The following is a 16,912-nucleotide window of genomic DNA, read 5'->3' on the forward strand; positions in this document are numbered from 1 at the left end:
CAGATGGCCCTGGGTTCAAGTCCCAAATAACTCCTTGCAGGAAGGAACCCAGGATCCTGGAGACTTGTTTGCACAGAGTTGTGAGGGGCAACACATTTCCCCGTAGGTGTTAATGGATTACAAGTCCCATTATCCTTCAGTCTTTGGCTGGGCTGGTTAGGGTTCATGGCAGCTGCAGTCCAACAGTAGGAAGTCCGCCTGGCCCAGGGGTTTCTCCTGGTGTAAACCTGCTTCCCAAGGGCTTTTTATGCCCAAAACATCTGTTATCAGTCCTGTAGATAGAAGTTAGATTTCTGTTTGGTTTGACTAGACCTTCCTCTCAAATGGATGTGGGAGCTGGGATTTGTAGTCAGAAAAGTTACTTCCTCCACCTCTGATCCAGCCAGAGAAGCGTCCATGTTGCTTTTCAAAGAGGTAATTGTGTGAGTGTGTCCTAACTGCAACATCAAACAAAAATGGAGGAAAACAAGAGAAAAACAGAAGAGGAACAAATCTTCTTCCTTGCTGGCAGGCAGGTGCAGGACACTGCCTTAATTGCCACAAAAGCCCAGGTGGACCAACAACACAGCTTAAAGATGGATCCAAAATCTTGCCGGATGTAAACACCGACCCAAATACAACGTGACTGCCATGTGACTTTAACTCTGTTTCAAGGCTCCCAGATCATTTTCATAGTGTAGCTACACTCTTTCTAGGGTTTGTGTCTGGCTCTTCCAGTGGGAGTGGAGAGGCCCAGAAGAAGGTCCTTCTCACGGAAGGTCTCTCTCATGTCTTCTTCCCTTGGGGGTGCCTCCCTTTGCGCCCTCTGCCCTCAACCCGGCCAACCTCGCAGGGTTGGTGTGATTTGATCAGTGGTGATGGGAAAGCTCATGATAGGGCTGTGGCGCTGCTCCCCCCCCACTCGCTTGCCACGTTCCTCTCCCTCCCTCCTTACTGCCTTTGGGTCTAGCCCTTCCTCCAGCCTCCTTTCCCAGCCTTAGCTCCGCTCCGGGCACCAAGCAGGATTTGGCCCAATAGGGACCCCCCAGAGGAAGCCTCACCTTCCCTCCCCAATTCTCCGCTTGCCATGCTTTCTCCTCTCCCCCCCCCCCCCGACCCTACATCTGGGCAGTTCAAGCAGGCAGGGCCTCCCACCGCCATCACTCTTCCCTCAAACTCTAGGGGAAGAAATGGGTCAGGCTAGCCTGGCGTGGGGCGCTCGGTCTCCCTTCCTTTTGAGCGAAGGAAGGGCTGCCGCCTTTCCTCCCCAATCCTCCCCGACTCTCAGCCTTGCTGTAAAGCTTCCTCCGAAGGATCAGCACAGTCTATCTGCGCCAGCACTCGCAAGGCGGCGCTTTCCGCGGCAGGACCAAAGAAACCGGGGGATAAAACCCAACACAAACAGGCCCTTTCCCAGCCCTTCCTTTTATCCCCTTTTACTTTTTTTTGCAATTAACTCCCTTTCCTCCCCCGGGTTCAACTCCCCCCCCCCCGCGTTATCCCGGCCGGGTGCAAACGGCAGAAGACGCGTCCCCTTTTCCCTTTAAACAGCTCGTGTTCGGGGCCGCGACACTTCGGGCTCCCCGCCGACACTCGGCCCTTCGGAAAGAAGCGGGGGGGGGGGGGGACAGAACCTAGAGCTACGAAAGGATCGAAGGTGCATCCCGGCTATTTTCCAAACGGAAGCGGAAATGGAAACATTGTATCTCCTCTCCCCCCCGCTTTTCTTTCTTTCTTTTTTTTTTTTGGTTGGTCTGCGGTGAACGCGCTTGGCAAGTGGCCTCCTCGGGAGTTTCCCGCATCAGGAGCTTGAAGGAGGTGGGACTGGGGGGTGCAGGAGGGATGGGGGGATGGGGCAGAGAAGAGATCTGGGGGGGGGGAGGAAGGGACCCGGGCGTTCTCGGGAGATGGCCACCCGGTGCTCCTCCGTGCAACCCAGGTGGGTTTGCCTTGCACGACCCGCTTGCGTGACACTTCTGTGTCTGGGCTTCCGCGGGGGGGGGGAGGGAGGGATCTGAGGGCCAAGATCCCATGGGACACACACACCCCTCAATGTCACCGGCCATGCAAGGCAGGAGCATCTGATGGAGGGGGGTTTTGCTTTTCTTCCTCCCTCCCTCCCTTTAAACCAGCTTCCATCAGTGGGGTGTAAAAGGAGAGGGGAAAGGAACTTCTCTCCGAACCAACCCCCCCCCCCGTTTCCTTCCTCCTCCCGACGTCTCAAGGTGGATCCTTGGGAGAAAGCCCATCCCTTCACCCCCTTCCCAGAGATAGCAAACGGTGTCCCCTTTAAAAAAAAACCAACCCAGACCCCTTGCAAGGCGGGTCTTTCTTTCGGTTTCCTGCTGTGGTGGAAGTCTAGGGGCCACGATCCCACCCCTGGAGGAAGGAAGAGACACCCACCCACCCGTGACGCCACCTCTTTTGCAACAGATGGGTAGGAGAGACCTCAGTTTCCCTGAGAAGGAGCTTTTCAACAGCACAGGCAAAGAGGGACTGTTGGACTTCTCCCCTCCTAATCTGCTCTCAAGGCCCGTTCTGACTTAACAGGGATCCCATTATTCGAGATAGTTTGGAAGAAGTGGTTTCCCATGGAACTCACTCCTCCAGGATTTGAACCCGGATTGCCCGAGTCCCAGTCTGTGACTGTATCCGCAGTGCAAGTCCCAGAATCCTCCAGAATGTGTGGCGATGATTTGTGGCCTTCAAAAATCACTTCTTCATGATCTGGTGTTTCATTGCATTATGGAAAAAAGAGAACATGATGTTCATATTTCAGAGGCAGAGAGAAAAGTGCCCCTGGGTTTGTGGATTCAGGATTTATATGGAGGTTTGAGATGGCAGGTTTGAGATATTGCGGGGAGGGTATACTTTTTAATGCCCCCTCCCCATGTTTTGACAGTCTAGCCACCGTCTCTCCCAAGCCCACTTTGGTCTTTCTGGGTCACTATCTCTGAACACCTCTGAGGTCAAACCCTTAATCCAAGCAAACCCGGCCACGATTCTGCAGCGGGAGTCTCTTACTCACTGAGGAACTGAGGACAACCATCTCAGAAGCACAGAAGAGAAAGTGTGGCCCTTTCTTTCGCCCTCTCTGAGTGGGGCAGGGGGGATTATTGCCTTGCCTCTGAGTAAGGGGGGGCAACTGCTTCCCCCCAAAATTATGCTGAATGAAGCTCATGCACCAAAGGACTGTTGGGTCTTTTTCAGCCATGTGATTTTTTTTTTGAGGGGGGGCTGCTTTGGATCAGTCCTCTCTCTTGTGGGAGGGAGCTCTGCATATCCTCAGAGTATCCTTCCCAAGAGCCCTGATTCAGCCCATTACTCTGTTCTGTGACGTTCCCAAGAGGAAGGAGAGTCAGAGATGTCTTGTTTGTGGTGTTCCTGTTAGTGGAAAAGGGGCCATTCATTCATTCATTCATTCACTAATGAATAAAGACAACATGCCTTAATGTTTTGCATTATTTGACGAGGAAAGAGTGCTTTAACTTTTGAGTGTGTTTTTTTCCAAAGTGCATGGCCTGTTGCCTGTTTTCTTCCTTCTAGCGCCCACTCTCCTTTGCAGAAGTGGCCCTGTCTTCCGAGCAGAGCGAGATCTCCTGGATCCAGACCAGAGGACTCCCTACGAGAAAGTCCTGCTGGAGAATTGTGGGCATGTGATGCCTCTGGGTAAGGATCCTGCCTGCCTTTGGCCTTCCTTTGATATTTCTATGTACCACAGAATTTCCCCCCGATACTTAGCCTAAATCTGGCTCCCTGCCACTTGGGCCCATTATTAAGTGTCCTGCACTCTGGGGTGATTGAGAACAGATCCTGCCCTCCCTCTGTAGCACTACCTATTTGAAGAGTCCTTTCCTATCTCCCCTTTGTCATCTTTTCTCCAGGCTCAACAGGCCCAGTTCTTTCAGCCTTTCCTCATCAGGCTTGGTTTCCAGCCCCCTCATCACCCTTGTCACCCTCCTATAAACTTGTTCTAATTTTGTTGGCATTTTTCTTGAAGAGCTGTGTCCAAAATCACACAGAGTATTCTAGACTAAGTCAAACCAGTGTCATATAGAAGAGGATGAGGGTAAAAGAGGAGAGCATAAGAAATGGTCTGAAGCCCAACATCAAAAACACTAAGATCATGGCCACTGGTCCCATCACCTCCTGGCAAATAGAAGGGGAAGATATGGAGGCAGTAACAGATTTTACCTTCTTGGGCTCCATGATCACTGCAGATGGAGACAGCAGCCACGAAATTAAAAGACACCTGCTTATTGGGAGGAAAGCGATGACAAACCTCGACAGCATCTTCAAAAGCAGAGACATCACCTTGCCAACAAAGAAGGCTGACCACCAAAGAATTGATGCTTTTGAATTGTGGTGCTGGAGGAGACTCTTGAGAGTACCCTGGACTGCAAGGAGAACAAACCTATCAATACTAAAGGAAATCAACCCTGAGTGCTCCCTGGAAGGACAGATCCTGAAGCTGAGGCTCCAATACTTTGGCCATTTCCTGAGAAGAGAAGACTCCCTGGAAAAGACCCTGATGTTGGGAAAGAGTGAAGGCAGGAGGAGAAGGAGAGGACAGAGGATGAAATGGTTGGACAGGGTCATTGAAGCAACCAACATGAATTTGGTACCAAACTCCGGGAGGCAGTGCAAGACAGGAGGGTCCGGCGTGCTCTGGTCCATGAGGTCACAAAGAGTCGGACATGACTTAAGGACTAAACATCAACAAAGTACTTCACGGGATTTGGAGACTAGAGTTCTGTTGATACATCCTAAAAATAGCATTTGCCTTTTTTTTGCAGTCGCATCACTCTCTTGGCTCTTATTGTGCTTGTAATTAACAAGTGTTTGCTCCCCACCCCCTCAGGTGCAGAACTTTGCACTTATCCCTGTTAAATGTCATTCTGTTTTTTTATTTCCAACCCAGTGCTCCAGCTTATAAATGTCTTTTTGAATTTTTGTTTCTGTCTTTCAGGGCATGAGCTGTGTCATCCAATTTTGAGTCGTCTGCAAATTTGGTAAGTATCCTCGGTAGCCTTTATCCAAGTCCTGGATCAAAATGTTGAAGAGCACCGGGCCCCAGGACTGAGCCTTGGGGTATCCTACCTATTACCTCCTCCCAGTTGGAGAAGGAGCCATGGATCACTCTCTCTCTCTGAGTACAATCCTGCTTCCCAGTCTCTGTCCTCCTGTGTCTTCCTTCCTATGGACATGCCAGTCCCTCCCTGTCTGGGACCCACTCTGTTCTAGTAGGAAGATCAGGCAGGTGTTAGCTATCCCTCCTGGCTTGGGGTGGGGGACACCTGGGAGGTGTAGAGGCTGTGTGCCTGGGTGTTCAAGTGGAGACTGGAAATGCTTGTTCTGTGAGTCTTTTCCATCTTTTTTTCATGCAGGGGAGGTGCTCTGAGGGTCACCTGGTACAGTTCCTGAGGACCTCAAGAAAGAAAAGAATTGAAAGGTGAGTGTGATTTTTGGGGGTGAGAGTGCAGTGCCGTCCACGGGGAGCCATTGTGCAACCCAAATGCAACCAGAGTTGTCTACGGTTCAAAGTCCCCTGGAGAGCTAGCCCACGGTTACATTTCCTACTTCAAGGATGTGTTGAAGCCCCCTGTCTTCTCCTCTGAGAATCTTTCCTTCTTCCCCCAAAAAGCTGTTGGTGTAGAAAAAAAAAGGGAGGAGAATCAGGGTTGTAACCTGTATGTGAATCCTGAAACAGCTGCTGCCTCAGAACTACGTGAATTTGGGGGGGGGGGCAAAATTGCTTGTAGGAATGGGTCTGATGTCTCTTGGAAAGTGGCTCGGCACCCCCACAGATCCCTCATATGAAATTTGGCATTTTTTTTTAAAAGGCTGTGGTGTGGTAAAATGTGTGGAAAGCTAAGTCAGAAGTATCAACGCATGATAACGAAGAGACCAAGCTGGCACCAACAGGGGAGTTCATCTAAATGAGGCGTGTGGTTTGGATTGATGTGGGTCGCAACTGTGGCTTGTTTTCCGCATAGATCTGGAATCATTCACTCCATTCATCATTCATATGGGTATAGAAAATCAGCTTGGGGGCAGGGGTAGAAAATCCATCACTTCTTTATTGCCATAATCTGAATACCTGGAAGGGATCCAAGTGAAACTGACAATTCTAGTGAATTTCAAAAGGTATATAATAGCACATTGTACTAGGCTCAAAAGGCTGCTGAATCAATGCAGTGCTATGTCATTTTTAAAAAATTCAATCCCACCAAAACACTCTGATTCATGAATGTGGGATATCATGGTTCAGTATCCATGATTAAAAGCCTCAGGAACTAGCCTAACATTGTCCTGCAATTTCATGTCTGCATTGCTAGCAGGAAAGAGAATATCAAGCACATTAAAGTCCAGCTGAATGTTGATGACAGTAGTGTCAGGAATCAAGACGGTCTATCGGATTCCCTCTTATGCTCATTACCATTTGGAAAAAGTCACCAAGCCAAGGAAAAACTCAGAATCGGACTTCTTTTTTTTTCTATGTCATTAATCACAGCATATCTCACAATACATCTATAACAGAAAAACCTGATCACCATAATCACCGAAGCTCCTGAAAAGGACAAAAAAGCTGATCCCACAGCTACACTCAACTATCCCACACACTACACCAGAACATGGGCAGAGTTCTAGCTCCTGTCCTCTGAAGATGCCGGCCACAGAGACTGGCAAAACATTAGGAAGAAAAACTTCCAGAACATGGCTGAAAAACCTACAAGAACCAAATTAAGTATTGCTCACTCAAGCAGAAAGGATATAATTATGGCTGGTTTTTTTTCAACAAATTTTCTTGGTATCCTTCACCTAGTAAAGTGTTATGATTAAACTTCTGCATGTGGAAGACCAACTGGTAGGGGCTTATTTATCCAGTTAATCAATCCTATAAACTGTGAACTCATTGTAGGCTTCTGTGGAGAGGAGTGTCTTTGACTTTACATTTCAGACCCTGGATTTTGCTGATGCAGAGAATGGAGGTCTTGTCTGACTTCCTATCTGCATCAAGACATTCCCTTCTCTTTGCTGAAGCATGGTACCACCTCATTTTGATCTTTGCTGGATATTCTTTGTTCTTCTTCTTGACCTTCACCTGCACTCTTCACCTTCGTATGCTTGCCCCTCTCTATCTACCTGCTCCAGACCACTGGTTGCCAACTCCAGGAATGGGGTGGGCCGTTTTCAACAAAGTAACCTAGAGGGTCTCTCGGGAGGAAGCCTAGCCATCTTCTTTAGTGGTCACCTACAGAGAGAAGATGCTGATGAGGCAGGAAGTTTACGTTTCCATGGTTGCTGCTAATCCCTCTGTTTCCTCCTGCCCAGCTCCCAAGCCTGCCCTCATCTCCATGTTGGAAGAAGGAGATGATCCATTTGTCCAGGACTCGTTGGACACAGAGATGTCTGCAGGGGGCTGCCCAGGTGAGGTGTGGAAATTCAAAGGGGGCTTTTGGCTTGTCTGTGTGTGTGTGTGTGTCCTGAAACAGGATGCTGAATGCTTTTCAACTTTTACGACTCAGAGTTTGGAAGACACGTTTGAGAAAAAGTGAAAATAGGAACAGGTTGAAATGTCCATAGCTGAGTGGAGTTAGGACACTGGTTTTACCTATGAAAGGTTATCTCTGTTCTTATCGAACTTTTAAAGCTTTGGGTAATAATGCCATTGATAAGTTCCATCCATTCCATCTTTCTGCTCCTCCATGTGGTTTTCAACCAGGATGTTTGAAGTTGACCTCTCAAATCCAGGAATACTGACTAATTTCCCCTTGTTGTGGCCACCCCATGGATTGCTGAAGCCAGAGAGGGAATGTGTGGAGGTGGACACGCACAGCTGGCTGTCAGTTCTGCTGGACTTCTACAGCAGTTTCAGCAGGGTGCCCTTCTGGATTGCTCAGCTGGGTCCAGTCATAGCCAGAGTTTCAGATGCAGGAAGTAGTGGCGATGTCAGGATTTTAATATTTGGGTGAACAGAGTACTAAAATAATTAAGGGGGTATAGAAAAGAAACCCAGCCCTGGAACTGGAAAAGGTGCAGAAGAGAGCAACTCAAATGATGAGTGGGCTGGAGCACCTCCCTGAGGAGGAGCATTTGGGGTTCTTGAGTCTAGAGAAAAGGTGCCTGAGGGGGGACATTATATAGATGTATAAAATTATGCAGGAGATGGGTAAAGTGAAGAGAGGGAAGCTCTTTTCCCACCCACACAATACCAGAACCAAGGAAAGTCCTCTCCAATGCAGTGCTGGGAGAGAAAGAAAATATTTCCTGATACAGGCCAAAGAAAATATTTCCTGATACAGCATGTTGTTAGTCAGTGGAACCCCTTGCCACAGAATGTGGTGATGGCATCTGGCATCTAGATGCCTCGAAAAGGGGATGGGGCCGATTCCTGGAGGAAAAGTCCATCGCAGGTGACAAGCCATGATGGGGGTGGATAACCTCCAGGCTTCAAAGGAAGCGACCTTCAAAGGCCAGATGCAGGGGAAGAGGGGGATCAGGAGACAATTATATCTCGTTGTCTCATGTGTTCCCAGAGGCATCTGGTGGGGCCACTGGGAGAGGCAGGAAGCTGGACTCAAGGGGCCCTTGGCCTGATCCATCAGGGCTCTTCTTAGGTTCTTATGTTCTTAATTCTGAAAATGTATATGGGAAAAATTTGAAAATGTACATTGAAAATGTACAAAAATGATGTTTGAGCATGGTTTACTAAAAGTCACTGCGAGACAATCAGCGAATTCTCCATTTAAGCTGTCACAGGGAAAACAAGGTCAGTGTAAAATAGCATTGTCCCAGAAAGGGATATCTTGCATAGCAACCTAACAAACGTTCCCTCCAAGCTGCATCAGGTGCTTGCAGCCAAGCCACTGTTTCTGCCCATTTGCTTCCGGGCTTCCTCTGTGCAGCACTCCAGAGAACTACGTAGAGGGTATGTTGAACGTGACACTTGCACTTGAATGGAAACAAATGATAAGGAATCCATAACAGTGGGAATGAAAACCATAACATGGAAGGGGGAAATCCTTGTTGGTCTAGTCTAGTTAATTAATTAATGGGCACCACACTTTGAAACTCCAGTAAAAGCAATAGAGATTTCCATGAGAAAATTTCTGAACATTTTCGAAGATCAGTAATTTGCTGGTTTATCTCAAGCATGCATCTGAAGAGCCATCAGTTTTGTCTGGTTGCCTCCTCTGTTTTCTTCAAGGAAGAGGCAAAGTGATCTGTCACATCTATAGACTTCCACATCACCATGTTCATAAACATGTTCACATCACCATGTTCATAGCCGCCTAGAGTGTACCTGATCCAACCAGATAGGTGGGATATAAATTTTTTAAAAATTAAAAAATAAAGAATTCCTTGGATATAAAAGATAACAATTGCTGATGGTGCCATTCCCAAAGGATTATTGAATCCAGAACATTGCACAAACGTTGTACAAAGCTAATCCATAAATTCAGTGGAGGACGCTCTTTTGTTTGCATTCACTAATTTTCACCCTGTCTGCCTTTTGGAGGGTGTAAATATTGCATCAATGAGACTCTGCCAGTTTGCAGGTTAAGTCCTGGTGTGGCCCACCTGGCTGCTACTGTAATGCATCCCCATACTTCTGTTGTAAATGGAAAAATAGGGTTTATTTTTTAAGGTTCTTGGTTCCTCTGGCAAGGACTTGAAAAAGAGAAAAACAGCCCATATGTGCAAGTTATTGCAAATAAAGGCAAGAGCTTTATTGGAGAGAAAGAAATAAAAGGGGGGAAAGAGCCTCATAATAAGGCAGGGTGCTGGCAGTCGGTGGCTGAAACCAAGCAGCTCAACAGTTAGAACGGTTCACACATTCTTTATAAAGCTCTTTACAAAAACAATGGAATAAGAGATGCTGGCACTCCCAGAACAAATTATGGGTCTCTTTGTAAGCATCCTTGTTTAAAGTTACACAGAATTATAGAAAAGTGAAGTTGGAAGGGGAATACAATCAAAGCATGTCTGCCGGGTGATTATCCAAGTTTTTCTTGAATGCCTCCAGGGTTGGAGCATTCACCAGCTCCCGAGGTTACTGGTTCCACTGTCGTACTGCTCTAACAGCTAGGAAGTTTTTCCTGATATTCAACCGAAATGTGGCTTCCTTTCACTTGAGCCCATTGTTGCATGTCCTGCGCTCTGGGGTGATTGAGAACAGATCTTGCCTCTGCTCTGTATGAGAACCTTTCAAATATCACCCCTCAGCCTTCTTTTCTCAAGGCTAAACATGGCCAATTCTTTCAGCCTTTCTTTTTAGGGCTTGGTTTCCAGCCTCTTGATCATCCTTGTCGCTCTCCTCTGAACACGTCGCAATTAGCAAATACATAAACGTACATATATCCTTTGAAACCGTTATGTTGCTATAGACGGCATCAGACAATGCCCTTGGGTTTGCCCCGATCATCTTCGGACAGTTGTAGCCTTTGAGAATACCGAGCCATGCATTCTTTGCCTTCTCATGATGACTTAGTCCTTATCTTTAAGTGGTTTTTACTTCCCCTTTGGACTCAGCAAGGCTACAAGGTGTTCTTTAGATCTTGGGGCTAAAGCAGATAATGTTTTCATTATTGCCTTATTGTATCTTGAGATATGCTTTGTGGGTGAGCTAATTCTGAGCTCCTAAAGTTAGGCTAGCTAGACATTTGCTTAGAAGAAGAAGAAGAAGAAATGGGAGCAATATTTAATCCGTCTGACACCTTTTTTTTTTTTTTGAACCTCTGCAAGCACAGCAGACTTTCCCTAGATCTGCTGAGATTCTTCTGCAGCAAATACGTGAATGGGCAGTAGACAGAGATCCGGCAAAGGCCCCTGGCGGGCTGTAGGCTTGTTTGGTAGAGAATCCCCAAACTGCGGAGCTCTCTTCACGACATGCAGCCGCCATCCAAATCGTGGCACCAAAACTGAATCTCCAAGGAGGGACCAGAAAGCTGCTCTGGAAAGCAGTCAACTTTATTAGGTTGCGCCCCAAAGCACAAAGTATCAAGTCTCGATAAGTCTCTCAAGGGAAAGGAAACTTCTAAAAACCTCTAAAAACTGCACATCTTTTTATACTTTATCACAACCTGGCTGATCACCTGTTCCTTTTCCCTTCCGTCTGCTTTAATCCTTACCTGATGGTTTTGCGCCATCTGCTTTTAGAGTTATCTGCAATTTGCTTTTACTGTTTTCATCTATATTTTCTCCTTTGTCTTGGTTGCGACCACCCAGAGTAGTGCCTTGGCAGTAATGAGAGCAGGATATAGATAGATAGATAGATAGATAGATAGATAGATAGATAGATAGATAGATAGATAGATAGATAGATAGATAGATAGATAGATAGATAGATAGATAGATAGATAGATAGTGAGAGAGAGAGAGACAGACAGACAGACAGACAGACAGACAGACTTCACGCATTGTGTGACTTTCACATAAACATTCCCATATTTAGTTCCAAGTATAGCAAGTTAAGGTCACAACCTGATAGCTAGATATGATCTTCATTTTAAAATGGTACGACTATTCTATTGAATCTGTTAATCGATATATCATAATTTTCTGTGTATAAGACATGACTTTTCCCTAAAATTGTTAGACTAAAAATTGAGGCTTGTCTTATACACGGAAGTAAGGAGAAAACTGCACGATTGTGGAGCTGCCCATGTCTGCAAACCAGTCCGCCTCCAGTCAGGAGCAAAACTGCTGATAACGTCTCTGCAAACAGGCTTCCTCCGGTCACAAGCCTTATGTAACTGATGTTAGCTGATTTGGAGGAGAGCGTGTAGACAGTGCATGGATGTCACTGAATGTCATCAGTTATGTAAACAAGGCTGAATTAAGTTATTTGCTCAGCTAAGTGTGATGCATGATATCGTAGTACTGGTATGTAAATGTTGCCTAATTATTAAATAAAATGTGTTCCTTTCTAATATTTAAAATATTGATTTATGAATTTTGGGTTAGAAAATTGGAGGGTGTCTTATACATGGGTGTGTCATACACAGAAAAATACGGTAATTCTGTTCTTGCTGCATTTCACTTTCTGATGTTTCAGGTGGTGGGCGAGAGAGGAGTAAACGGAGTAAGCAGCGGAAAAGGGGAAGTGGAGAAAAAGAACAGAGGCCCAAATTAATTGACCTCTGTGACGAAGGAAGCGATAAGGACTTAGACCATGGAAAGGAAGTGATGAAACCCTATCAATGCTCCGAGTGTGGGAGGAGCTTCAGGCGGAACTCCAACCTGAAAGAGCACCAAAGAGTCCACACAGGGGAAAAACCTTACAAGTGCTCAGAGTGTGGGAAGAGTTTTGGCCGGAGCTCAACCCTTACCCAACACCAAAGAGTCCACACCGGGGAGAAGCCCTACAAGTGCTCCGAGTGTGGGAAGACGTTCCGATTCAACTCCCAACTGGGCAACCACCAGAGATTTCACAGAGAGGAGAAGCCCTATCGGTGCTCGGTGTGCGAGAGTAGCTTCAGATTCAGCTCAGAACTCAGTGATCATCAAAGAATCCACACGGTGGAGAAGCCCTACTGGTGCTCCGAGTGCGGGAAGAGCTACATCTGGAAGGAATCCCTGAAGCGCCACGAGAAAAGTCACACCGGGGAGAAGCCCTACAAGTGCTCAGTGTGTGGGAAGAGCTTCAGCTGCAGATCCCAACTTAGCAACCACCAAAGAATCCACACTGCGGAGAAGCCCTATTGGTGTTCAGAGTGTGGGAAGAGCTACGCTTGGAAAGAATCCCTGAAGCGCCACGAGAAAAGTCACACCGGAGAGAAGCCCTATCAATGCTCAGAGTGTGGGAAGAACTTCAGTCAGAGCACAAGCTTGGAAGACCACCAAAGAGTCCTCCATGCCGGAGAGAAGCCCTATGATTGTTCACAGTATGGAAGGAGCGCCAGTCAGCGTTCAGGCCTGAAAATCCATCAACATAATCCCGTAGAGGAGCAGCGGTTCAAATCCTCAGAGTGTGGGAGGAGATTCACTTCAAAATTGTACCTTAAAGTGCACCAAAGAATCCACACAGAGAGGAAGCCTTATAAATGTTCCGCATGTGGAAAAGCATTCACTTGGAAATTATCTCTGAAATACCATCAAAGAATCCACACAGGAGAGAAACCCTTCAAATGCTGTCCATGTGGAAAGACTTTCACATTTGAATTGGCCCTTAGAAGACATCAACGCATTCACACAGGAATGAGGTCTTACAGATGCTCCGTGCGTAGAAAGAGGTTCGGTGAGAGGTCATACCTTAAAATCCACCAAAGACTCCTCTTAGGGGAGAAGCCCTACAAATGCTCAGAGTACAGAAGAAGCTTCAGAGAGAGGTCACTCTTTAATCTCCACCGAAGACCTGACACAGGGGAGATGCCCTTCAAAGGCTCAGACTGTGGAAAAAGCTTCAGTGGGCGATTATGTCTCGAAAGACATCAACATCTCCACGGAGAGGAGAAACCCTATGATCACTCAGCATCCACTGGGATTTTCACCCAGAACTTCACCCTTAGACAGCATCCAATAACTGACACAGGGGAGAAGCCCTTCGAATGCCTGGAGTGCGGGAGGAGCTTCAGACGGAGCTCAAACCTTAGGACGCACCAAAGAACTCACACAGGGGAGAAGCCTTATCAGTGCTCCGAGTGTGGACGGAGTTTCAGCCGGAGCTCAACGCTGACGCAACATCAGATGATCCACACAGGAGAGAAGCCCTACAAATGCTCAGAGTGTGGCAGGAGCTTCAGAGACCGATCGTACTTTTGCTACCATCAAAGAGTCCACACAGGGCAGAAACCTTATCAATGCCCCATCTGTGGCTACAGCTTCACTTGGAAATCAAGTCTGGAAAACCATCAAAGAATTCATACTGGGGAGAAGCCCTATAAGTGCTCAGAGTGTGGAAGGGGCTTCAGAATGATCTCTGGCCTTAACAGACATCAGAGAGTCCACACATGGAAAAAGGTCTGAAAATGCTCAGAATGTAGAAAGACTTTCACACTTAAATTATCCTTTTTAAATAAAATACCCAACAGTCCCAACAAGGGGAAAAGATTTTCAGGTACTCTAAATATAGGAAAAAGCTCGATCCTAAAACTATTCATACTGGAAAGAAACCCTATAAACCATTAGAGTTGGCAAATGTTTTTCAGATAAAAATACTGTTTAAGAGTATCTTTAAGAGTATCGAGCAACTCATACTGGGGAGGGGGGGAAGCCTTTAATATGTGCTAGGTGTCACATGAAAGAAATAGGTGAAATCCTGAGTATCAGAGCAGTGTCTCGAGTTGAGAAGACCTTTGGGTAGAAAACAGTCCTTGATTTTAGAGAATGAAAAAGAGTTTATTTGGTAAATAAAACCGTAATCATAAATGACTGGAACACAGAAGGAGACAAAGCAGAACCAACCATTGCTGGAGAGCTTGGACTATGAGGTAGAAACAAAACAGGAGAATGACTGATGGCCAATACAGTATACCAATCAAGTAGATTGCGTAACTAGAAATAACAGATGAAAACACTGTTTTCTGAACCAGAACAAGACCAGGAGTAGACTCTGCTACTGAACATGATTTGTTAATTTCAAAACGTAGAGTAAAGCTGAAAATGAACATTAAAAGAATCCCAGGGCCAAAATATAACTTGAATAAAATTTCTCATGTACAGTATTAATAAAGAACAGATTTGCATTGCTAAATTCAAGGGACCATTACTCAAAAGAACATAAGAAGAGTCCTGCTGTTAAAAGAAAAGCCTAGGTGAGTGATTGAAGAAACAGTTAAAATTGTTAAGGACAATTCTAAAGCCAAAGTAAAAGGTGGCAGAAGTAGGGTCAGAACTCTGAATGCAACTTTTCAGCATATATGATGAAGAGACCAAGAGAATTATTAGTGACCAGTGCAAAGGAGTCACGTCATGTCGCTCAGCTCTAAGGATGGTGCTATTTTTCCCCCTAGAAGGTGATCTGTTGTGATAATGGGGAATCCCTGAAGACTTGGAAAGATGGAGGATAAGGCAACACAGGTTTTATCTCTATAAGTGGAGGAATAGCTTTGTAACCTTATGAATTCTTTGCGTGGTTCCAGGTATGGAGATGGGGAACACACGTCTCCTTGTTGCCAATGGTCAGTCATAAGGGAGATCAAAGAGGTGGGTTTGATATTCAATCAAGAAAGCAATTCAGAAAAACTTAGAGTGAGCCTCTCCCATAAAGGTAGATATGGATGATAAGGCTCCATAATTTCAAACAAAATTTTTCAAACAAAAGAAGGCTAATTGCCTTAGAACAAAGGAGTCGACAGCATGGATGTCCCAACCAGTGGAGCCTACAGGCAATGTCCTGAGAGCTCTTTTATTTACTTAGCATGATTACGTATTTTGTTAGAATTCAGAAAGGATACCAGTTACCTAATCGTAACTCTTTGATCTTATGCTCTACCTCTAAGCAAAAGGGCAGGATAAGGGGTTACTCCGGCTGCCGGCAGCTGCTGCTTTCTGCCAGGAGTGTGTGCACGTCACTGGAACAGACTGCAGCTACAACCTTTAACAGACATTTCCCACAGCAGTCCCTCTCCAGGGTCCTGAATGGAGTCAGACTTCCCAGGCCAGGTCCTAATGGCCAGAAGCCTACTGCTTGTTTACACCAGAGTAAGCACAGTGGCCCAAATCACAGAGACAGGTTGCTGCTAGTGAATACCTTTCTGTTGTACACTCGACTGGCGCACAGTGAGAAATGCATACTGAGACTCATGAATTAGCAGCCATTCCCTGGTGTGAATTAACCCACTGCACTTATAAGATTTGGGTCTGTATCCTTCAATTATGGCCCTTTTCTCTTTTTTTATCCATCAGCTAATGGATAACATAAACCTGTTAATGTATCTGGTGCTGATCCTGTTTCTTAGTTCCATGTGTGTAAATTATGGTCAGTGGTTTGGGGTGTATGCTTCTCTGGAAAATGAGTACAGTATATTTTACTCCAATTCATGAAAGTGTAATGCAAAAGGAAGCTGCACCTGTCCGTCCGTCTGTTTCTCTTATCGGTGTTGTGTCATTGCAGAATACCTCTGTGATGGCCAAAAGGTATGTCTCAGATGTCAGGGTTAACCCTCTGGTGAAAAGAGTGCCCAAAGCTGGATGGCTCTGGCATGTCTTTATGTGTAGCTCTTTGGGTCTGTTATTATTTTGCATATATGTAAACATAAGAAACTGTGTCTGTACAAAGAGATGGTCAATGAACCGGGGGATGTAATTACTGAGATGTCTTGGAGGTATAATAAGGATCTTGATGCCTTTGTTAAGGGAAGCCCCAGTATAAGTCTAGATCCTGGGGAGACACTGAGCAACGGATGATTCCTGATCGCGCTCCCTTGCATTCTCCAGGATCTCCCGTTAAGCAGAAGGTGTGGAAGCGTCAATCTTTCTATCCCCTTTGCTACTTTATTGTTCATGCTTTCTGGTTCTGGCACTTTTTAATAAAGTGGTTGCTTCTTCCTTCCTTGGGGTGATTATTGTCTCTAAACAATAGGAAGAACCTTTAGTTTTCGTTTTCTTTTGTTTTGAGAACTCGTGTTAGCCTTCAGTTGTTTTGCTTCGTTCTTCCAGGGATGGCATTCAGTGCACCTCTGAAGTGATGAAGACTCAATACAAGTGCAAAAAATAAAAAAAAAATTAAATATATAATAGCAGTTTTTAAATGGAGATGTAAATGTTTGAGAGGTTTAACAAGGAATCCCATAAACAGCTTCCAGAAGAGACTCAGTCTTGCCCAATTTAGTTACCAAAAGCCTGCCTGAAGAGTCGGATCTCCAGCGGTCGGCAGGAGGACCAAATAGAGATAACCAATGAAACCACCTGAGGGTGAGCTTTCCTCAACTAGAGGGAAGCCGTACCTGCCCCTTTGATGGCACTGGAACCAAGAGAAGGGCCTCCT

The 16,912-nt window shown here is 46.0% G+C and overlaps 1 protein-coding gene across 2 annotated transcripts; it reads left to right on the forward strand.

Moving 5' to 3' along the window:
- Positions 1 to 1,649: 1,649 nt before the first annotated feature.
- Positions 1,650 to 16,473, forward strand: LOC144587204 (uncharacterized). 2 transcript variants are annotated; one of them, XM_078387011.1, is made up of 6 exons: positions 1,650 to 1,797; positions 3,526 to 3,648; positions 4,949 to 4,991; positions 5,367 to 5,431; positions 7,315 to 7,410; positions 12,041 to 16,473. In XM_078387011.1, the coding sequence occupies exons 5-6, from the start codon at positions 7,338 to 7,340 to the stop codon at positions 13,948 to 13,950; spliced, it is 1,983 nt and encodes a 660-aa protein (XP_078243137.1). In that variant the 5' UTR covers positions 1,650 to 1,797; positions 3,526 to 3,648; positions 4,949 to 4,991; positions 5,367 to 5,431; positions 7,315 to 7,337; the 3' UTR covers positions 13,951 to 16,473. The 2 variants fall into 2 exon arrangements, with proteins under 2 accessions (XP_078243137.1, XP_078243138.1); XM_078387012.1 differs by having other exon boundaries at positions 1,718 to 1,797; positions 3,526 to 5,431.
- Positions 16,474 to 16,912: the final 439 nt, after the last annotated feature.

The sequence above is a fragment of the Pogona vitticeps genome, chromosome 2 (assembly GCF_051106095.1).
Source record: "Pogona vitticeps strain Pit_001003342236 chromosome 2, PviZW2.1, whole genome shotgun sequence".
Classification (NCBI taxonomy): domain Eukaryota; kingdom Metazoa; phylum Chordata; class Lepidosauria; order Squamata; family Agamidae; genus Pogona; species Pogona vitticeps.

What these genes read in the sequence shown, in the direction of transcription:
- LOC144587204 (XM_078387011.1), top strand. Translation starts at nt 7,338, where the DNA reads ATGTTGGAAGAAGGAGATGATCCATTTGTCCAGGACTCGTTGGACACA. An exon ending in GTCTGCAGGGGGCTGCCCAG is followed by an intron (nt 7,411 to 12,040) that starts GTGAGGTGTGGA and finishes CTGATGTTTCAG; the next exon opens with GTGGTGGGCGAGAGAGGAGT.